This window comes from Monomorium pharaonis, chromosome 6, assembly GCF_013373865.1.
Source record: "Monomorium pharaonis isolate MP-MQ-018 chromosome 6, ASM1337386v2, whole genome shotgun sequence".
Classification (NCBI taxonomy): domain Eukaryota; kingdom Metazoa; phylum Arthropoda; class Insecta; order Hymenoptera; family Formicidae; genus Monomorium; species Monomorium pharaonis.
Genome location: NC_050472.1, coordinates 27,604,169 through 27,626,002, shown reverse-complemented (window position 1 = coordinate 27,626,002; position 21,834 = coordinate 27,604,169). Strand labels below are relative to the sequence as shown.

The 21,834-nt window shown below is 34.8% G+C and overlaps 4 protein-coding genes and 1 long non-coding RNA gene across 6 annotated transcripts; 2 read left to right on the top strand and 3 right to left on the bottom strand.

Annotated features, from left to right (window-relative positions):
* The first annotated feature begins 153 nt into the window (after positions 1-153).
* LOC105831322 (DCN1-like protein 3) lies at positions 154-3,489 on the top strand. The gene is made up of 4 exons (XM_028193206.2): positions 154-858; positions 1,247-1,405; positions 1,591-1,895; positions 2,135-3,489. Exons 2-4 carry the CDS (start codon positions 1,321-1,323, stop codon positions 2,732-2,734), a joined length of 990 nt encoding a protein of 329 aa, XP_028049007.1. The 5' UTR covers positions 154-858; positions 1,247-1,320; the 3' UTR covers positions 2,735-3,489.
* LOC114255193 lies at positions 3,229-4,631 on the bottom strand. The gene is made up of 2 exons (XR_003626487.1): positions 4,570-4,631; positions 3,229-3,573 (listed from the first exon to the last, which is right to left on the bottom strand). It is a non-coding gene; the product is annotated as an uncharacterized LOC114255193 (long non-coding RNA).
* Positions 4,632-5,363: 732 nt separating this feature from the next.
* Positions 5,364-6,333, bottom strand: LOC105838356 (DNA-directed RNA polymerases I, II, and III subunit RPABC2). Its single transcript, XM_012683867.3, has 3 exons — positions 6,106-6,333; positions 5,728-5,880; positions 5,364-5,652 (listed from the first exon to the last, which is right to left on the bottom strand). Exons 1-3 carry the CDS (start codon positions 6,132-6,134, stop codon positions 5,442-5,444), a joined length of 393 nt encoding a protein of 130 aa, XP_012539321.1. The 5' UTR covers positions 6,135-6,333; the 3' UTR covers positions 5,364-5,441.
* Positions 6,334-6,460: 127 nt separating this feature from the next.
* On the top strand, positions 6,461-8,029 carry LOC105838357 (centrosomal protein 20). 2 transcript variants are annotated; one of them, XM_012683868.3, is made up of 3 exons: positions 6,461-6,631; positions 7,319-7,528; positions 7,674-8,029. In XM_012683868.3, exons 1-3 carry the CDS (start codon positions 6,604-6,606, stop codon positions 7,808-7,810), a joined length of 375 nt encoding a protein of 124 aa, XP_012539322.1. In that variant the 5' UTR covers positions 6,461-6,603; the 3' UTR covers positions 7,811-8,029. The 2 variants fall into 2 exon arrangements, with proteins under 2 accessions (XP_012539322.1, XP_012539323.1); XM_012683869.3 differs by having other exon boundaries at positions 6,464-6,644.
* A 361-nt stretch (positions 8,030-8,390) lies between these two features.
* LOC105829638 (E3 ubiquitin-protein ligase RBBP6) lies at positions 8,391-21,761 on the bottom strand. Its single transcript, XM_036289199.1, has 16 exons — positions 21,158-21,761; positions 20,499-20,682; positions 20,006-20,240; positions 19,663-19,902; positions 19,414-19,580; positions 18,900-19,283; positions 17,582-17,843; positions 17,234-17,480; positions 16,834-17,143; positions 16,516-16,585; positions 16,099-16,383; positions 15,843-16,016; positions 15,399-15,737; positions 12,143-12,394; positions 11,742-11,963; positions 8,391-11,522 (listed from the first exon to the last, which is right to left on the bottom strand). The coding sequence occupies exons 2-16, from the start codon at positions 20,662-20,664 to the stop codon at positions 8,963-8,965; spliced, it is 5,913 nt and encodes a 1,970-aa protein (XP_036145092.1). The 5' UTR covers positions 20,665-20,682; positions 21,158-21,761; the 3' UTR covers positions 8,391-8,962.
* Between the last annotated feature and the right edge of the window lie 73 nt (positions 21,762-21,834).

The window sequence follows — 21,834 nt, the reverse complement described above, 5'->3', positions numbered from 1 at the left end:
AGCGTTTGATTGAAACAAAGATTTTTACGAATTGACCAATCAAAGAATGCTTCGAAACGTTTGTAGCGTCAAGTGGACCGTAGCCCAAGTGCTCGGTGTAAACTAGAGGATTGGTCGCACGAAAAAAGCCGCGGTGGCCGCTCTCAGGTTTCTCTCTGCTGTGCGGCGCAGTGCGTACAAAACGAATAGCTCTAGCCGAGCGCGAATCGGCGCAACCCAAGGGATCTTTTTTTTCGTTCAGGCATGTTCGAGCACCCTGAGGCACGAGGACCGAGGACCGTGAAACGTCTTCACCGCGGCTTCGTTGCGCGGTGTTTTCGGTCTGAGATCAACGGTCGATCCAAGACAACCGCGTCGGTGGTGCTTTCTCTCTCTCTCTCTCTCTCTCTCTCTCCCTCTCTCTCTCTCGCGCGCGCGCGTTTAAACATTCCGATTTTGACACTCAATCGCGCGTCGTGTTCATTAGGGTCGCATACGTCCAAGTTTACACCGTCGACTGTGAACCGAGCGTCTCGCACTGGCTTGGAATGATATTGCATGCTCTCACAGTTTCGCGTTGCGACACCCTCGCAAATGACGCAGACTCTGCTACTACCAGGTTGAAACCACCAGAAACCACCAGACGCTCGTCCCGTCGCGTTCGAGGACATGAGGAATAACGCGACGACGGCCGCCTTCCGTCATTGATCCTCGATGAATATCTTCGACGAACGAGCACGTATACGCTGGAAGCATTCCTCGCTGCTTTTCTCGTTCTACTCGAAAGATCGATGAATGCAGCCGAGTCTGTCTCGTGGCAAGTCTTGCGAGATTATCGTCGGATTGACCAAGAAATCGCAACGGATACGTAACAATAAGGTATTACTACCAAATTACTACTAGTTTTATATATATTGTGTCTTTTTTCCCTCCTCCAAGATAGCAGTCTTATTTGCATCACACTCATTCTTGAGTAGGATGACTCGAGTAAAGCTTCCTTCTATGTTCTCTTTTTATGTATCTTCTTGCAAATTTGCAATTGTACCCACCTGTTTTCATGATGACACGTGGTTTCTCCAACATCGTAAACGTATCTTCTATTTTAAGCTACTCGAGAGGCAATCTTTCCTGTCCTATTTGTAGTTGGCGATTCTATCACTCTGTTCTCATTAATCTAACCAATCTTTGTCCGTATATCAAACAATTGAACTTGTTTGCATTTAATGGAGATAGCAAAAGTAATAATATAAGATATATTGTTGTTCAGCTTTCCATCAAGACTGCCAATGTAAGACTGATGTGTAGCATAATCATCTTTGATGTCAAGTACGGTCTGCATCAATGGGAAACTGTTTTTCGTGCTTCAAGGTGCCACTTCCACCATCGACCAGTACTAATCAATCAATTGCATTGGAACGTAAAGACGGTATAGCTAAAATTTTTTTTTTCTTTTATATACAATAACATTTTGCATTTTTTTTTAATCAGAATTATACATTGCCATATATTGTTGTACAAAATGTAGAAAATGATACATAATTGTTTAGCCACTATTCTACTATACACATAATTAATTATAGATTCTAATTTTGTTTTATCATTTTTCTTTAGAAACAATGGAACTCAGAGGTTTGTTCCCAAATTCTTGTCAATCTGGTTCTTTTGTGCCTGAAACACATGCAAATGGAAACAGGAAATCTATGAATACACTATCCACATTTAATAATGTAGGCTCAGATAATTGTGGATCTGTATCTAATATTCAAAGTACGCTGCGCTTATCGCGAGGGTTCTATGCGCGATTACAACCATTAGGACGATCCAGTACATCGTCAGGTCTTAATTTAAATACTGAACTTAGGCAGCAAAGGGAACCGTCGGAAAGCAAACTAAACGCTCTCTTTGACCAATACAAGGTACATGGCACATGGAATATGCATATGCACGTATTTCTATTTAAAGATATGTGATAATATAGAAATAAGAGATATGTGTAAAAGATACATGTGATAATAGAGAAATAAGAGATGTTAACATGTAAAAAGAAAGAAATAATTTTTTGGAAATAATTTTAGCAAAAATTGTTTTATGATGTAAGGTTTAAAACAATTGTATAAATATTATGAGTAATATGTATCATGTTTTTATTTTTAAGGATCCCCATGAAGATGTAATATTACCTGAGGGTATAGAAAGACTCTGTGATGATTTACAATTATCACCCGATGAATTTAAAATACTTGTGCTCGCATGGAAACTAAATGCGGAACAAATGTGCCAATTCACGCGCCAGGAATTTGTCACGGGATTAAAAGCGATGAAGGTTGATAGTATACGCGGTATACAGGCACGGTTGCCTGAAATCGTTCAAGAATTGACGATCAATAGTGATTTGTTCAAGGATCTCTATCGATTCACATTCCGATTTGGTCTCGACGTGATATCTGGTCAAAGAATCCTACCAGCTGATATGGCGATTGATCTTTGGAGACTCGTTTTCACGATACGTGAACCTCCGCTCTTAACGAGATGGCTAAACTTTCTACAATGTCATCACATCCGAGGGATACCTAGGGACACTTGGAATATGTTCTTAAACTTTGCCGAGAGCATTGGAGACGATCTTGGTGCTTATGATGATGCGGAAGCATGGCCAAGCTTATTTGATGACTTTGTAGAATATGAAAATGACCAAATGAACCAAAATATCACTAAAGATGACATTATGAAAGATACTTCTTTTGACAAAGCTTAATAATGTTTTTGTTATGAAAAATAACAGTAAAGCGAAAGGTATCTTTAAATCTGATCTTTGAATCATCTGACATTCTGCGATCGACATTTTATTCTTATCAGTATCATCAAGGAAGCAATACTTTTGATTATTATATAATTATCCTTTTTTAACATCCACTTGTTATTGCGTCATTTTGTTCATATTCGGTATTCTATTTCCTAATATAAATATACTTTATTATGTGTAATATTTAATTTTGTGTACGTATTTGCGCGCGCGCGCGCGTGTGTGTGTGTGTGTGTATAAATGAGAAATCTATATTACAGATTTTAATGCTAGTGGCAAATTACATATTATCATGTGTTTGTTTTATATGAACAAAGTATCAAAGTTGTGTATTTTTACATTTTGTCTGACCATAATGAAATATGTCTAACGACATGTTATGTTCTATGCAATTAATAATAAAATTGCTTATAATAATGAGCGTGATAAATAATCGTATCGAGAGATATAATTGTGCTTATTTATTGTGTGGGAGCTACATGAAAGCGCGATACTAGATAGATTATTATCCGTTTTACGGAATGTTATTTTATAGAAAATCTATCTAGAATGCATACAAATAATTGCATAAGATTATTGCTTTTTTCATTAAGTTGTGATATGTATAAAAGTGTATTTTTAAATTATATATATTAATATACTGTGAAAAAAGATAAAAAATTATAAAATTTTGATACAGCAATGAATAAAATTATAGCTTTAAAAAATACAAATAGCGCTGAATATTGCCATCCTATCGTGACGTCCATGTGGATATTGTAAATTATATTGCATTATATATTATATATAACCTGGAAAAAATATTGATTTAATAAGTCAGATCATTAATTTTTAATTTATACATATAACAATACTATAGATCCTTTGTAATTTTAAGCAGCTAGAGAGAATATTTTCGATTTTTATATTCAACACGGAGAGAATATTGAATGTCTTATTTGATAAGGAATAAAAAAAGCTGTTGAATTTTGTTATACTGTTGCTTATATTATTAATATAAAAATTATTTGAATAAAAAAAACATCAAAAAAATGACATTGTACTAGAATGGATATTAATTACGTTATAGCAATACTTCATAATTTTGTGCTATAAAAAAATCTTTAACAAAATATAAAAATCATATATTTTACACATTTAAAGAGGAATGTTTAGAAATAATTTTATATGTAAATCTGAATTTGTGACAGCGAATATAAATGTATATAGTCTTTAATTAATATTTTTAATATTTCTTGGATATACGGGTCGACAAATATAAAGTTATGTGTACATATGTGAATGTATGTGTGTATACCATGTCTTTCTGAGATAACAGGAGAGTTTCTACCAAATTAATTTTGTAACAAATTATATTTATTAAAAAATCAAAATATTTTATTAATAGTTCAATAAGAAAAGATAATATATAATGTAATTTACTCTACTGCAAATAATTTATAAGAAAATATTTTATAATATATAAGTACTGTATATTCTCTTACTATAAATTTACATTAGACTATCGTGTGCATGCACACAACACACACACAGTTGCACACAGTACTATAATTTTGTAATTTGCAAATAATTTTTATTAAATTGCGAGCTTCAGATAAAAAAAGAGATAAGTGTTCTACAGATATATTAAAAAAATGTTATGGTTAATATTCCGTCCTTTTTACACAGCATTTGATGTAGGTACATTTATACAAAAGCTATAGGTTTAAAAGTACGAGAGCGTAGATTTTGAAACAAAATGTTTATGCAAAGGATGTAACAAAATGTTTAGCTTAATATATAAATACCTCTAAGGCCAGTATTCATAGTCGGATCTTATATTTAAGATCATCTTAACTGTCTTAAGATGCCATCAGCCAATCACAGAGCTGTATTAGCATCTTAAGATATTGGCTTAGTTTACATCGTGCATTTGATACGCGTATCAGGTACCATATTCGTATCAAATTCGTACTAAATATTTAGTACGCACGATGTAAACGCTGCCGGATCAATTTGGTACGAGCGTATCAAGTAGGAGTATCGTACTAAACTGATACGCGTACCAACTTACCAAGTGATACAAATGTCGATGTAAACGCATAAAACGCATTTTAGAGAGAATTTAGCAATTGAGCATAACCTCAGTGCTAAAATCTAAAAACCGGTGTAAAAATGTCTTAGTAGGAGACATCAACATAAATTAAATTTGTATTATATTTTTCACAGTACATGCTTAGTACATTCGATGTAAACGCGCCCGTATTAAGGCTTTGGTGCGCACCAAACTTAATACGCGTACTAAGGTTTTGACGATGTAAACTAAGCCATTGCTTGAGACGATCTTGAAATAAGATTCGACTATGACCTAGTTTACACCGAGCACTTGGTACGCGTATCAAATAGTAAATAACTAGTGAATGTGTTTAATCATTGGCTGATCAGCTTAAATTCACTACTTGATACGCGTATCAAGTGCTCGGTGTAAACTAGAGCATAATATATAGCACAAGGCTGCCACAAGCCATGCAAAAAATGCGCGAATTTCAAATATAGAATGAAAGAATATGATAGAATTTCGAACCAAATTTAAAACAAGACATTTCTATACAAGACATTATTTATTGAATCAATAATAAATATAAGTAATATGATTCAAAGTCTCACATTAAACTCGAAATTAATGATCTATTATAATTAGCTCATCAATGCCCCAATCTTCATAGCTATTGTCAGGCAGATAGCGACGTATAATTATAGGAATTTTTCGCTGCTTTAATTCCTTCATAGCAATTTGCAATGGATCTGTCTCTCCTTCTAATTCTACCATCACGGGAGCACACATTGCTATCTGTAATGCTCTTGTGCCTAGAACTCTTGCCCTTTCATATCTAAAATGTTAATTACACAATTTATATATTGAAGAAGCTCTTTGATACTTATCATTTTATAAACAAATTATATACTTAGTCATATATCTTGTCGTTATTCTTTTTGACCTTTGAACACCACCAGTAGCTTCGTTGGCATTCAATAATTCAATGTTTTCACCATCATCTTCTTGAGGTTCTAATTCGATGTTGTCCTCGTCGTCCACATCATCGAAATCATCCGCGACCCTAAAGAATAGGTTAGGTTAGGTTAAATTCATCACAGGCAAACAATGTACTTGCATAAATCGTATTAATTTTAATATTATTCAGCAATTTACTTTTTTGCTCCTAATTTGTGAAAGAGTAACAGTAAATAGAAAAAAAACAGGTTGACCATTCGATCGGGATTAAAATACAAATTCTAACCTAACCTATATAAACTTCAACAAATAGAAACTTTATATAACTTACTCATCTCCGTCGAAATCTTCATCAGCCATTATCTATTTATTTATTATTTATTAATTTCGAGAATGTAAGTTTAATTCGTTTTCAATCGATTTTTATAATAAAAGTGATCTGGATCAACTCGACACTACACACTCTCGATCACTCGTCGACTCGTCCTTTCAATTGTGATTGCTTTCAATTGCGACCATTGCGACTAACGAGTAAGTGCGAGTATCGTACCGCTTCTTGACTTCCGCCGGCTAGTTGCCCTTGCCGATTTGCCGAATGCCAAATGCCATGCCACACTGCCACAGTCTTTAGTCTTTAGCGCTCTAGTGTCTTTTGTCGCTTTTATGTTTTTTGCTCTGTCAGACCGATTGTCGCAGGCTGATGTATGGTTCGGAGTCCGGCAAGAATCATCAAAAATTTTTAAATCTCATGTGGTATTTGCTTTCGTGTAACTTTTTCAATTTATAAATTTTGGATTTCCAAAAAATATTGAATGACACATAGCGTAAAATGGCGACGGAAAAGGATTTAGTAAATGGTATTAAATAAATGTATATATATATATATATATATTATATATGTGTGTGTGTGTGTGTGTGTATGTAAAATTGAATTTGTAAACATTTCAAAATCAAGAATTACATAATTATTTGAAAAGTAATATTTCTTGGTTTTATTTTTAATTTTACTAACCGCAATAGAAAGTCGCGTAATTTGAACAATATTTGCATATTTATACCATTTCGTATTTTCGTTCTCTTTTATCGCATATGTATACTCTTGCTTTTCATTTCTTATATTTGCTGCTTTCCATTTATCTGAAAGTGGAACTGAGTCACCAGTAATGTATTTTATACTCGGATAGTGACGTCATTACTCAGTGATTTAAAGAAACATGCAAGTGATCGCTTATTTTAATGACAAAATTATCTTAATATATAACCTCACTTCTCAAGTGAGTATGCGAGACTCAGTAAAGCACACGGTTTTGAAATTGCTCATATTGTAGGAAAGAACTCAGTTGAATCTCGCTTGTGAGAATGCAAAAGGAACGTGCATTTAACTGAGTTATGACGTCATAGAATTATCTGAGTTTTGATGTAAATGGAAAGAAGCAATTAAAAATGTATTCTGATTTTAAAGCCTCATAAAGCCCCATAGCCTTATAAACTTTTATTTCTATAAAATATAAAAGATATCTTGCTTGCATGGATTAAATTTATAGCTGTACGAGAATCGTTAAAGGCCGATGGAAATCTTGATCGGATAAAAGCAGAAATGTGTACAGAGGTGATAAAATTGCTCGATTGTTCTAATAAAGAAAACAAATCAGAAACTGTCAAGCCTTCTCACGATATTGTTTTTCTCAATGAACTCGTCAGAGAATATCTGGATTGGATGGGTTATAAATATAGTTCTACTGTATTTATCACAGGTACATTATTTTATAAAATATATACAAATTATGTACATCGTTACACTTAATAACAATAAATATTGAATGTGAACAAATGTATTTTTTTAAACAAAATCTCAATGCATCATTCAACAATAAAATTGAATAAAACGTGTTATTCCAGAATGTGATCTTCCCAAACATTGCTTGGATCGTAAGCTTCTTGCACAAGGCTTAGGGGTAAAGGACAGTGAAAAGAGTAAAAACTTACCGCTATTATGTGGTCTTGTACAAACATTTACTAGCTTAAAAAATACTTAATTATAAGATCTACATGAGCATATATTATTCAACATTCAAAATTGATTGTGATTTGAATGCTATTTATTTCCTATGTACGTTACAAATTTCACATACTTGGATATTTTTACACACGCATGCGCGCGCTCACACACACACACACACACACACAACATGCAAACTCAAATGTATGCAGATTGTTATATTTATTGCAATAAATAATAGAAAACAAAGCAGAAATTTTACTTTTGTAATACATGACAACTGTACCATATCACAACCATCAGCAATATAGCACAGTAAATGTAAAAATATCTTTAATTTTTGTGTTTGGTAAGATACAAGAATGTGTTAAAAGAATTTCATCATTTTATTTCGTGATTTTTCTTATACACTGACATCAGATTATGAAAGTACAATATAACGTGATAGGAAGGGCAAGGGGGAGGAGAGAGGGAGAGGGGGGGGGGGGGAGAGAGAGAGAGAGAGAGAGAGAGAGAGAGAGAGAGAGAGAGAGAGAGAGAGAGAGTGTGTGTGTGTATAGATAGTGGAGATCCTAAATAAAATTGTCCTCTTATACTCATTTTTTTAACCATTTGGGTTTTTTTTTTTTTTTTTTTTTTTTTTGACAAAATTGCCACAAAATTGCATCAGCTACAATGTACATGGCTTATTATAATAATAAACTTATATATAGTATTTTAATGTGTCAAGTCACGTGTTAATTATGTAAAGGCCATAGCATGTCATTCTTTTTCTCTTTTCATGTTAGAACAGTTTAATTATCGCATGTCGTTTCTCAACTTTTTTTTATTACACAACTATTGGTTTATTTCGCTTGCTGAATGCTTCGCAATAAGTACTCTACTACTAAAAGACATTTGTTAAAAAAAATCTTACCACGCGCTAAGCTGTATAGCAACGAGTACAAAATAATAATAATAATAATAATAATAATAATAATAATAATAATAATAATAATAATAATAATAATAATCATAATCATCATCATCATCATCATCATCATCATCATCATCATCATCATCATTATTATTATAATTTCCGTGATATTGTGATTTCCGTTTGAAAGTACTCTATCAAAAAAATATATGTAGTGCTGGCCTTTTTCTAAGATAAAGTTCTTTGATCAACCATCAAAGATATCTAGTGATGTCATTTATGCTTGGATTTTTTCTTCTTCTTTGACTGCTTGCTTCTGCTCTTTGATTTTTTCGATTTCTTCTTATGTTTCTCTTCGTCACTGCTACTGTCGGACGAATCAGAATAAGTGTCTGAATCCGAACTACTGTCTTTCTTAGCAGATTTTTTCTTTTTATGCTTTTTGTGCTTTTTTCTTTTTTTCTTATGCGACTCATCGCTGCTGTCGGAGTCAGAGGTAGTTGTGTCGGAACTGCTGGACGTATCCTCGCTGCTACTGGACTTGGATCGTTTTTTCATAGATTTAATCTCCATCTCTTTGTCCAATTCTGTTTCGTCCAATTTAACTTTCTTCGCAGGTGACGGTTTACCTTCCTCGCCATCAGATTCCGAGTCTGAAGCTGAATAATCGGGCTCGAAACTCGCCTCATCAAGTATACTGCGCTTGCGATCAGATACCAGTCTTGGATTCTTCCTTTGTTTTTTCAACGAGTCTGTCAGAATGGGTGGCTCAACGTTCTCGGCGTAACTAATTTTAATCTCGTTACCATCTGATTTGTCCTTGGAGATCGCGCTCTCCTTGTGTTTTTGCTTCTTCTCCTGATTTTTCTCTTTATCCTTTTTGTGCTTCTTGTCTTTACGTTTCTTATGTTCTTTAGATTTACTCCTACTGCGGTGCTCCTTTTTTCTCTTCTTTTCCTCCCGCGGTTTTTTTTCCCGCCTTTTCTCTTCCTCATCATCTTTCGACTTCAACAAACTGACTTTGGATATTTCCGTTCTTTTAAATACGCAAGCCGAGGGAGGTGTTCTGCCTCTGTGTTCGCGGTCTCGTTCCTTGTCCACACGATCTTTGTCCACGCGTTCTCCTTTCGTGTCATTTCTATTGGAGCGGAAATCCGTCCTACAATCGAATCTAGGCTCCCTCTCTGCTTTCAATTCGCTGCCGCTTCGAAAATCCGATCTATCCTTCAACCGATCGCCTCTATCTTTGTCTCGTTTTCTCTCTTCCAAAAAAACTTTCCGTTCGCTGCTTGTCGCAGTTAACGAAGAAGACTCGACGCGTCGCTCTAAAAGTGGAGAGGCAATTCTCTTTTCTCTCCTGGGCGATCGACTTCTCGACTGATTCTCGTTCTTGGCGTCACGCCTCTCCAGGAATCCCTTTATCGGACTAATCTTTTTCTCCTTGCTGTCCTCAATTTTCTCGCCGAGTCTCTCTTTCGCTGACAGTCTAGTCGGTGAATAAGCTGTCTCTGGCACAGGTTTGAATTTGGTACGATCGAGCTTAGCTTTCTTTGCCGGTTCGGTGATTTCGACATTTCTCTCGTTTCTGCCAACGTTGATCGTCACATTAACGCTTTTTCGCGATTCTCGATTGACAGTGGACTCCACTGTTTCCAGCACCTTGGGTTCAGGATTTTGATAAAGTATCTTTCTACTCTCGCTGATCTTCTTGATCTCGATCGGCCGGATCGCGTTAATGGCTTTTTGGAATATGGCGTTCTCCGCCCGCTTCAGTACCTCCGACGTAACCATCTTGATCGATTTCGGCTCGTCCTCTCTCTGGACCTTCTCCGTCGGCGAATCGCTTACGTCGTCATCGTCATCATCGTCGGGCTTTTCGGTTGTCTCATCCCTTTCCCACTTTGATAACTCGGGTATCGGCGCCAGAAATTCATCCTTTTTCGGCGATTTCTCTGTTGCTAGGACAGCGGTGGTGGCGGTGGTAGTGGCGGTGGTAGTGGTGGTAGTAGTGATGGCTGTTTCCTTCGTTTCGATTTGCGGGTGTTCCGAGAGCAGAGAATATTTCTCCGTGATAACAGTATTGATTTCCGTGTCATCCAATCCTCCATAGAGACTATCGATCGGCTTCATGTCAGACTTGAGTTCCGGGATCGGTTTGAAGTTTGGATTCGGTGGATTCGTGGCAAATTCCGCACGATCTAGTCGACCACTGCCAAGACTGGATTCATTGAATTCCGGTGGTTCTGGATTCATTGCTAAAGACTTATCCTCGAATTCTTCTTTGATCGGCGTGATAGACACTTTGTTGGAAATACATTCTATTCTATTCTGAATGTTATTCTCCTCATTACACGTCTTTACAGAGTCCGTGATCTTGAGCGACGAAGATAAAGTGTCGTTATTCGTTTTACTCTCGACCAGCAGACCGTCCGTCTCCATCGTCTTGATCGTTAAATCATCTTTGGCTGATGCTTCTTTCTGATTGGATTTCTTGTCCTTCTTCTTCTTCTTCTTCTTCTCCTTCTCATCACTGTCCTTCTTCTTCTTCTTCTCTTTTATCTTCTTCTCCTTCTTCTTCTCTTCCACCTTTTCTTCGTGGTCCTTTTCCTTCTTCTTTGTACTTCGTTCTGGCGACAAATCTTTAGGATCGCCCCTGGATTTCTGTGAGTATGGGCTTGAACTCTTCCTATTCTTTTTCCGCTCCATCGAGCGTCTCTCGTATCGTTCATGACGATCTCTATCCTTTTCAGACTCATATTCGCGTTCGCGTCTTTCTTTCTCTCGCAGCCGATTCTTGTCGTCTTGCCTATGGCGATCTCGATCATCTTTATAACTGTAACAGCAAAATATTAATACAAATACAAATAATGTCTTTGTAATAAATTATCAATAAACTTAGTGCATGTCTTTCTTTCAGTATGTATTTTAAGTAATAAACGTATTAAAATTTCTATCACATTGATAACTATTGATAATTGATACTTGATATTAAATAATTTTCTGATGAATTAATGATGACTGAATAATCAATTTTATTTACTGCAGAACGTACCGATCTTTGTCGTAATCTTTCTTCTCGACATGTCTATCATCATCTCGACGATCACGAATATGTCTATCGTCTCGTTCCTTCTCCTTTTCTCTTCTATCGCGATCATCTTTTTCTCGTATTCTATCCTCATGTTCTCTAGGCGGCCTATCGCGATCCTCTCTGTTTACGATTCTGCGGTCTCTATCGTCCCTCTCGCGCATACGATCCTCACGTTCGCGACCCCTTTGAAGGGCAAGATGCGTTACAAATATATTCCTTTTACAATACAATTTTCTCTGATAAAACGTGTAACATAAGAACATTAATTTCATTTTTTCTTAAATAAAACACAAATGAAAATGATATTAATGTTCTTATGAAAAAAAGTAATCATTTCGATACAATCTCCAACATTTATTTACCTATCATCTCTCAATCTATCACGTTCGTCATTATCATGATCCTTAGATAAATGCTCCCGATCTTCTTGATCTCTCAAGGAGCGCTGCCTCTCACGATCGTCCCTCGATGATCTTTCGGAATGTTCCACACCCGGTGGCGAGAGATCGTAGTAGCCCTCAGTACCAGGCGGTGCTACATCGTCGAATCGCTTGTGTGATGAAGAGTCTCTCAGAGGACTGCTAAAACGCTGCGGCGGTGGAGCTCCGGAATATCTGTTGACAGAAGACCAGTATAGCACTTGATACATTTATCCTGCTAAATATTATATAATCTTTTGTTCTTTTTAATACATAATGCATTTTTATCTATCTGACATCTAGCACGCGATGAACATTGTTGCGTAGAATAGTTGTTAGTAACGCGAATTTATTCAATCTCAAATATATCGAGAAAATTAATTGGGTTAAGAGATACTCAGAGAAAAGAGAAGCTCAGATAACAGTTTATTTATCCCTTAAATTTCTTTCCACTCTTCCGTCAATTCTGAGGTTTATTTGGCATATCAGTGATGTGTAAGAGATACCTATTTAATAAAAATTCAAATCACAATAGAAATAAGTTAATTCTTTATAAAACTATGTTGCACCTTTTTGATCTCCATACAAGCTGAAAGGATGAACATGACATAATTGCAATCATCTATTGCTGAGACTTTGTTAAAATTATTAACTAAAATTATATAAAATTATGAAGTATAGAAAACAACATTTGTAATTATAAATTGCTTTAAAATAGACAAGATAAAAGGCTTGTTTTATTTAACTCAACTTTTTGCATATCTTTCCTCTTTTTGTTTCCTTTCAGGTTGGAGAGAAAAAGAGAAAATAAACTGCAACAAGTTCAGTTGAAAAGAACAGACCTATATTTTCACGACTATAATTATATAAATATTCAAATAATTACAGATATCAAAATTAAGAAATTGCTGGATAATAACTTTTTGTATTTTGTAATTTATGTTTGATTACATTGTGACATGGTACATTTCTAGTAACATGTTCCAATTTAACTGAAAATAAATAGAAATAAACTTTTTTTCATTACAAATGTTGATTTGGCCCTGAATTCACCTGACTCAGAAACCATGCAGATGTGTCAATCAGCTGGCTAGCTTCTCTCCATGATGGTCCTTGATACTCTTCCTTGCTTCTTTCTTCTTTTTTTCACTTTTTTAAAAATTACATATCACAATATGCATGTAACATATACGTGTGTGTGTGTGTGTGTGTGTGTGTGTGTGTGTGTGTGTGTGTGTGTGTGTGTGTGTGTCGTCACAAATTACATACATGCATTTTGCATAATAATATATTTAATGATATTATAGTAATATATATAGTAGAGATAAAAAAGTGCGCTTGCTAGAGTATAACCCTTATATAAAACATTACATTACACATACGTATTAAGATTAGATACTAATTAATAAAAATTTTGCTATAAAAAACTATTAATTATTCAATAAAGTTATTAAACTAGAAATAGATCTTACTTGATCTATCTGGTATAATAATTATCAAACATTATATATAATTAAAGGTACACATAATTTAACAAAATAATTTGCAATATTACATTATACTTAAGTATATTCTAAAAGTATAACGTAAAATATACATACATACATACATACATACATACATACATACATACATACATACATACATACATACATACATACATACATACATGTATACATATGTATAATATTTTAAATATAATTATATAAATATATTATCAAAATTTTTTCACGGTATTACAATATGTCTTAATAATAATAATAATAATAATAATGTAAAAATTAAATATTATATCTTCTGTATGTACGAATATAATTCGCATATATACTAATATTGACACACGCGTACGTGAATTATATGTGTTTTAAACTGTGTTAGTATTATTTGTGTGTATGCGCGCGCGCGCGTGTGTGTGTGGTGTGTGTGCACAAGAAGGGCGTATACATGATGATCGCGTATTTATATTTAAAAAATCGTAAATTTTAATTATATAATTACTTCATATGAAAAAATCTATCAAAAAATAGATTTATATAGCAAAATTAAATATATAAAAAAATAAATAATTTTATATCAAATAATTTCACTATGCATATAAATCACATTCTCACATTATAATACTTTATTGTGTTATTACTGTCTTAAATATAATACTGTCAATATTATTCTAAAAATAAATTAATCAAGTATTGCTCATTTTTGAGATATAAAAGCATAAATATGCAATATTGGAAACACAATCTTTTTTAACTCAACCTTTTTCTCAGTACTTACAAATAACATACAAGTGTATAGAAAAAAATATATCAATTTGTACAATCAGATATCACGAGATGAATTAATCAGATACAATAATCTTACAACATACCATTTCTCATGTATCACTCTTGTAAAAATTAAAATGTTATAGTAAAATAGATGAGCTGCATAAATTTGATATAGCAAAAACTCCACATACTTATACATGTATTATACTTATATTTAACGATTTTTTTTCAATTATCTACTTTATTTGTGAATATTAAGATTTGTTTATTCAGAGAAGAATAGTCAATAATGATAATTTAAGAAATTATAAAAGAATTTAACAGGTCTAAAGAAAGATTTATGCACAGAAGAGAAAAACAATTTTAATTATTTTATTATTTACCCCCTCCGCCACCCCAAGCGCATAATTTTTATCTTTAATTTTCATAATTCTTTAAGAATTTGTACATTGACGCAATCTTAAAATTGATATGCATTTGTATCTTTTCGTATGCATCTACAAGTATAAAAAATATACAATATGATATATTGTATGTGTGCGCACGCACGCGCACACGCACACAATAAAATATTGTATGCATAAAAAAAGATATCTTAAATAAGCAGCAATGTACTTTCTTCAAAACAAGATACTTTATCATATTAATATAAAATTGGATGGAGCATAGAGATGCTTATCATCAAATTTATGCATGTAAATGCGTGTTTAATTTATATATGTATTATTAAAATGACTTCCAAAAACATTTCTGTACACCGGCATTTTTCACTAACAAGATAATTGAATTTATATATCATGTCGCTTTTGTATAATTCAACAGCCGTAGTTTCGGAGTCTTTTTGCTTAAATAAACTAGTGGCATAGACATCTCGGTAGATCAACTGCATAGCGTAGTGTACATGAATGAAAGTACTATTGAGGCGAAAATACCTGTTGTAGGAATCATAATAGTCTTTCCTGTCCGTAGGTGAAGGTCCCAATGACATAAGTGGTGGTGGTGGTGGTGGTGGTGGTGGTGGTGGTGGTGGTGGTGGTGGTGGGTGGCTTCCAGTGACTAGATGCGGCATCAACGGCGGTATATTGTGTTGGGACGGCTGATTTCTTCCTATGGGATATCTCGGCAGCGGTCTCTCTCTAGGCGGTAAATTGCGCTCACGATCACGGAATGGATAATCATGAGCCGGTGAATCACCATAGTAAGTATTATATCCATCTCGAGGCTCGCGTGATCGTGGTCTGTCTCTCTCGCGATCCCTTTCCCTTTGAAATCTAAAAAATTAAATCGTACATATGTATTGCACATTGAGAATGCATCACTTTATGGTGTACATGGGAGCGTCCATATGATAAATATTATGAGAGGGATGATCTAACCTCGGAGGTGATCTGACTGGCGATCGATATCTCAGTAAGTCTCGATCTCGATCTCGCTCGCGATCCCTGTCGCGATCACGATCGCGATCGCGATCTCTTTCCCTGTCTCTCTCTCGATCTCTGTCTCTCGACAGAGATAGCCTTGGCGACTGACTACGGGAATACGATCTAGATCTGCAACGTCAGGTAAAACTTGAAGAATCGAATAATATAACGGGATATATTTGCTTTTTATTTTTTCTCATTAAAAGAGTACCTGCTGATAGAGAAGCTACCGCTTCTTGATCTACGCTTTGGAGTACGACTACGAGGTCGGAGAGATAACGGGGATCTCGTTGATCTCCGTTTTGGCGGACTGCGAGATCTACTGATGCGAGATGCAAAAGGTGATCTACGGCCAAAGGAGCGCGATCTCGATCGACTGTAGCTACGTGATCGAGATCGCGTTCTGCTTCTTCTTCTATGCTTCCCTAAACGTCGATCTCTCTCATCCTTCTCTCTAAGCATTCGTTCGAATGCTTCCAACGGATCGTCAATGATTCTGAAGAAAGAAAAAGCCTATATTATAATAGAAATCACAAATGTATACACGCATGCATGGTGTATTAATTATTTTTTAAAGGACGATTAAGATTTTTTATTAATAAAAAAAATTAATGATAAATTAACTTACCCAGATGGATTACCATTATGTATATTTCTACCTAGTCCAGGTGGTGGTGGTTGCAGGTTTCTATATCCAACTAAAATAAGGTATACAAATGAAATACTAGCCAACAAATTAAAGTTCATGCAACAAGTTATATGAAATGTTTTAAAGAATTGGCAATAAATGTCAGCTCAAAGCATTCACTTCTACAACAAAAAGCTTATAGAAAAGTACTGTTCGCATAAAAGAGGCAAACAGATGCTTTTTGTATTTAAAAACCACCATCAGTTTTTCTCTCTTTTTTATCTATGTCATCTATCAAATTGACAGTAAATGACTTACTGTGATGCAACCCTCTCATTAATCTCGGTGGTCCGCTATAGTTTCGGGGTGGCTGAGATGGTCGATATCCTTGCTGTTGGTAAGGAGGTCTATCATATCTCGGTGGTCCATAATGCGATCCCTGTTGATGCGAATATAACGGTATTCGATGACTCATGTACGGATCCGGCAAAAGCGGAGGATTATGCGGAGGTACGTTTGGTGGTGGCTGATTGTAATTTGGTTGTGGAATACGTTCTTCGCCTGGTGGAAAAGGCAGTAATGGTGGTTGATTGCCAGATGAGGGTACGTGCAAGTGGGGTTCGTCAACCTAAAATCAATTACAGCAAGGTGCAGCAAGGAATAAATAGAGATATTAAAGAAATATAACTTTTTAGAATAAAAAAATGCTTTTGCTCACTGTTGGAGTGCCTGCACGATCTTCATTAGACCTACGTATTCCACTGTCATAATGCATAGTAGGATAATGCCCATCATCCGCTAAATGTCCTTGATAACCCTTGGAAGGAGGCAGGTTCATTAAATGAGGTAAAACTGTGCTTGAGGATGGATATTCACCGTGCTGAGAGTGTCTGGGAGACAGGGATCGATTTCGATTGCGATTCAATGGCCGTAAATTCTCAATTCTACGACCACGTTCTCCACTTCTGTATTATTGTGACAAAAGACACAGGGAATAAGTAACTCAACTTGAAAATATATAGATACATATATGATGTTGGTAATGTTGCAGGACTTGCTATCTCACCTGTCACGATGTCCATCTCTGCTAAAACTTGGTCGACGTTCTCGTGATTGACGCTCTCCTGAATATTCATTGTCTCGCTCTTTCTTATCACGAATAGACGGATCACTTCGTTCGCGTTCTCTCTCTGGTGAGCTCACGAGGGCAGGAATTGGAAGTAGAGGTTCTGTTCCTGGAGGAGGAGGCACCTCAGTTTCCTCGTCAGTTGTTAATTTTGTTACCGAGTCACTTTGTAATTGTGACTCTGAAGTAGATTCAGGCAGAACTGTCAGAGGCACATCACATATGAGTAGGCGATTCAAATTGACGATTTTAGCTTACTAAAGAGCGGGTTAGCGATACATCCATCGAATTGCATCCGTACTGGATTCTCTCGCGCTCTCTCTTTCATAGTGCATTTGAGGTTATGTATTTAATTGTCAGCTGGCTGATATATATTCAAATTCATCGTCAACGAACGAAATTAAGTATATTATATAACATGTCTTATCGTAATAAAGTTATTTTGTACATTACACGCCATATGAAATAAAAAAGGTAAAACTTAATTATAAACTTCAATACAATGGCGCCTGCCTTCTGTTTACGTACAAGAAATGTAGAGTTGAGAGGTAGATTTAACATTGCAAGGTGCAACGCGCGCGCGCTCGCGCCACCACACACACACACACACACACACACGCGCGCGCGCCCGCGCGTACACAACTCGATTAAAGAAAAAAAATAGTTGCCATTTTTTTTCATTTTTATGAAAGATATTTTTTCCCACATTTTACCTAGTGTAATTTAAAGATTTTATTGATGAATAAACTTGCATCATTTAAATATTAGATATTTTATTAAATTAGATAAAAGAGCGTAAACGCGCGCTGTGTCATTTTTTCCCCAAGTTGTATATATAATATTATTTTTTCTCATGTATATTTTCTACATATATATTTCTTATTTTTAAAATTTTTATAAAACATTACAAAATATCACTATAGAGAGACATTTAATTATAAATTACACAATTACACTTTTAATAAATTTTACATCAATAAATAGAATATTTAAACCTTTAATGTATATATCTAATTTATTATAAAAATTTGTTATAGTTAATTAAATACCACGTTTTTAGCAAAAATAACATTGTATGCTGATTTGAAGCTAAGAAATCATGTAATTATAAAACATGAAATTTTACGGATGTAGCCATTTTGGTTGTCTGATATGTTGCGAAATCGTCTATTATCTAGTATTACATGGATCTATTTATTTTTTAAAATTATAAGTACATTAAAATGATAACACACATTAGTTAATAAAAAATACTTACTGGCTGATGACGGTGGCTGTGAACCAGAGATATTGGTTGAGAAGTGTTGCAAAGCAGATTCGAGATCAGTGGATTGCAATTCCATAGGTTCTTGCGATGGTGCGTTTTGAGTAACGGATGACTGTATGGTTTTAGTCTGAGAAATTGGATGACTCGTTGCTTGTTGCGTTTCAGTTTTTGACTGATCAGTTAATATAGTGATTTGTCCAATACTTTGAGCAGGAAGCCGATACGTTTGTCTTTTGGCGTAACCAGTTTCATTCTTAAAATTCATTACTGCATTACGTAGAAATCGATTAGGTATAAGAGTTTCTGGCGATACATCTCTTTCATTACAATCTGGACATTCGTGTTCTTCGGATTCTAACAAAAACGTGCGAATGCCTGTTGTGAGAAAAAAAATACAGATAGTGAATATGACTATGAATATGAAAATATAAAGATATTAATAATTGATTAAAAATATTAATAATTTGTCTGATAATAATTGATATTTTGGTGATAAAAGATTTACATTCGTCACAAAAGGAATTTCCGCAACATGGTATCATCACTGCATCCGTTAAAAGATCTTTGCAGATGTTACATAACAAATCTTCTGGTATCTCTGGCTTTTCAGCTATAGGTTCTGGATCTTGCGAAAATGGTGGTCGTTCTTTTTTACCTTCCTTATAAGCCTGACTAAAAATGGCAAAAGAAAATAATTATAAATATATTATATGTCGTATAATATATTGTAAACTTTATAATGATTGAGACTTACTGATCAATAGCGGGAACAGCATAATGTCCTGTAGGTGTCATCATAGCACCAGGTACCAAAGGTCCCTCGACTGGTACCATAAAACTTCTAGGAATACCTGTGCTCTTTTTTATTTCAATTGGTTCTTGATTTGTCCCCAGTGGGCAGTTTTTTATCCAATGTCCTGGCTGATGGCATTTGTAACAACGATAATTTGCAGGTACATCACCAGTCTGATTGGCTCCACGAATTTTCATGTAACTAATAGAGAATATAAAACATACGTTAAACTTTCTTACTTTGACCGTATATTATATAATTTGACTCACACATTTTGTCTATAAATCAATATAATATTGCGTACTTTGATGGATCATAGTCTTGAGTAGATTGTGTCATCATAGCTCGGATCTTATCTTCCTCTGAGCCATCTAATCTTGTGAGATCTACAGCTCTGCCTAAATTAGCTTCATCCTTTACATTACTAAATGGAGGAGCTTCATTTCGATCCCAAGAACGTTTTTGTTGTACCGTCAAAGGAACTCTGGCGACAATAAGACTGGTATTTTTTGCAATTAACGCATTGTCGTCCATATAATCTAGAGAAGTGAGCATGATTATAATATCCAATAGTGTTATCAATCATACAATTAATAGAACATTTATTATGAAATTATTTAAAATAAATTCAGATTTGAATTACTTAATTATTCCTTAGATTTTTATTATATTTTCTAAAGAAAAAGGAATAATTGCGATAGGAATCTACTCTAAACAATTCCATAGGTCAAGTATACTGCAAGCACAAGCACATAGATTATAGAAAATGGAAGTAAAGAGAAAACTGAGATATTTGCCTTCCTTTGTTTGTGCATTTGTAATTTGCAAATCAAAATCTGTATTTTTGCCAATACGTTTTTGATGAAATATAGCTTTTTTCAAGTCTGCCACTGAAATATGCAGACCATCAAACGATACCGTGTCATAGTCCAAAGTAGATTTAAATTTGTAGTGTACAGACATTGTCGCAACATGAAAAATCTAAAAATACACATGAGAAATCATCAGTAAAACAGATAACTTTGATATTAAAGAAAAAAGTTTATTCGAGTCTTGTTAATGATAAGAATAAAAACAAATCTAATATGAAGAAATTTTATTGTTAATATATTTATGTATTAAAACACACACACACACACACAGAGAGGGAGAGAGAGAGAGAGAGAGGGGGGGGGGGAATAACGAGAAAAAATGTAATTATGAGAGAAAGCACCGGTAAACTCGGCATCGTGTTACATGTATAATACTAAAAAAAATAAAGGAAAATATGTAAATAATCTTTTAAATATTAAAATAATTTTAATATTAAAATAATTTTAATAATAATTAAAAAAATTCACTCCATACACAAAATATATGCATATTGAATATAGTCATTTGATTGGTTTCCTTCTATACACATGCTCCACAATCTAAACTCCGCTTCACTTATTCTAAAAGGCATATATGAACATACCTCCTCGCGAGACCGAGTGCAGGTGAGTGTAGATAAAGATCATAGAGCATAGGGTGAGAATATATCTATATCTCAAGACGAAAGAAATATTCCTCCATAAAAAGACGATTTCATTGATTAGGTTAAATTAAACGAACGACGACGTATACGACAACGCGCTATGAATGTACACTTCCGTTCGTTTATAGTGTATTATCAGTGGATCATAATACTGTGCGCGAATAAGAGAGATAAGCACACACGTATTTTCTTCGTATCGTATCGTCGAATACACTTCTTGACTGTTTCTGATCACCTCTGACCACCTCGACAATGTGCGACTGCAATTTAACGTGTTACGTTACGCGATAATCGCCGAGCTCCAGTCAGCCCCTCTCCCCCTTCACTGCTGATTAACGATCGGGAACAATTTTCGTTTCGTTCACCACTTGATTCGATAGCAAACCACGACAATCTACTGTGAGTTACGAATCTCGCCTTGATGACACTTGAAGCGTATTCCTGTCTTTCCGTACGAAATCGGAAATCAAACAAAACTCGTAACCACGAAACATTAAACAAGTCATACACATCAAGGACCATGCGCTGCGCCGCGCCGCGCACCGCGGCGATCATCATCAACACTTCCATGCATACCAACATATACCAGGGCTGCGTTCGGAAACGTCACTATGAAT

Bases quoted from the DNA above. Each gene is read 5' to 3' on its own strand.
- LOC105838357 (XM_012683868.3), top strand. From the start codon at position 6,604: ATGGCGACGGAAAAGGATTTAGTAAATG. The intron at 6,632-7,318 runs GTATTAAATAAA...TTAAATTTATAG, and splicing joins GGAAAAGGATTTAGTAAATG to CTGTACGAGAATCGTTAAAG. The intron at 7,529-7,673 runs GTACATTATTTT...GTGTTATTCCAG, and splicing joins TTCTACTGTATTTATCACAG to AATGTGATCTTCCCAAACAT.
- LOC105838356 (XM_012683867.3), bottom strand. From the start codon at position 6,134: ATGGCTGATGAAGATTTCGACGGAGATGA. The intron at 5,881-6,105 runs GTAAGTTATATA...CCTATTCTTTAG, and splicing joins GAAGATTTCGACGGAGATGA to GGTCGCGGATGATTTCGATG. The intron at 5,653-5,727 runs GTATATAATTTG...TTAACATTTTAG, and splicing joins ACGACAAGATATATGACTAA to ATATGAAAGGGCAAGAGTTC.
- LOC105831322 (XM_028193206.2), top strand. From the start codon at position 1,321: ATGGGAAACTGTTTTTCGTGCTTCAAGGTGCCACTTCCACCATCGACC. The intron at 1,406-1,590 runs GTATAGCTAAAA...ATTTTTCTTTAG, and splicing joins TGCATTGGAACGTAAAGACG to AAACAATGGAACTCAGAGGT. The intron at 1,896-2,134 runs GTACATGGCACA...TTTATTTTTAAG, and splicing joins CTCTCTTTGACCAATACAAG to GATCCCCATGAAGATGTAAT.
- LOC105829638 (XM_036289199.1), bottom strand. From the start codon at position 20,664: ATGTCTGTACACTACAAATTTAAATCTACTTTGGACTATGACACGGTA. The intron at 17,481-17,581 runs GTGAGATAGCAA...ACAATAATACAG, and splicing joins AGAGATGGACATCGTGACAG to AAGTGGAGAACGTGGTCGTA. The intron at 12,395-15,398 runs GTATTTTCGCCT...TTCTGTCAACAG, and splicing joins TATTATGATTCCTACAACAG to ATATTCCGGAGCTCCACCGC.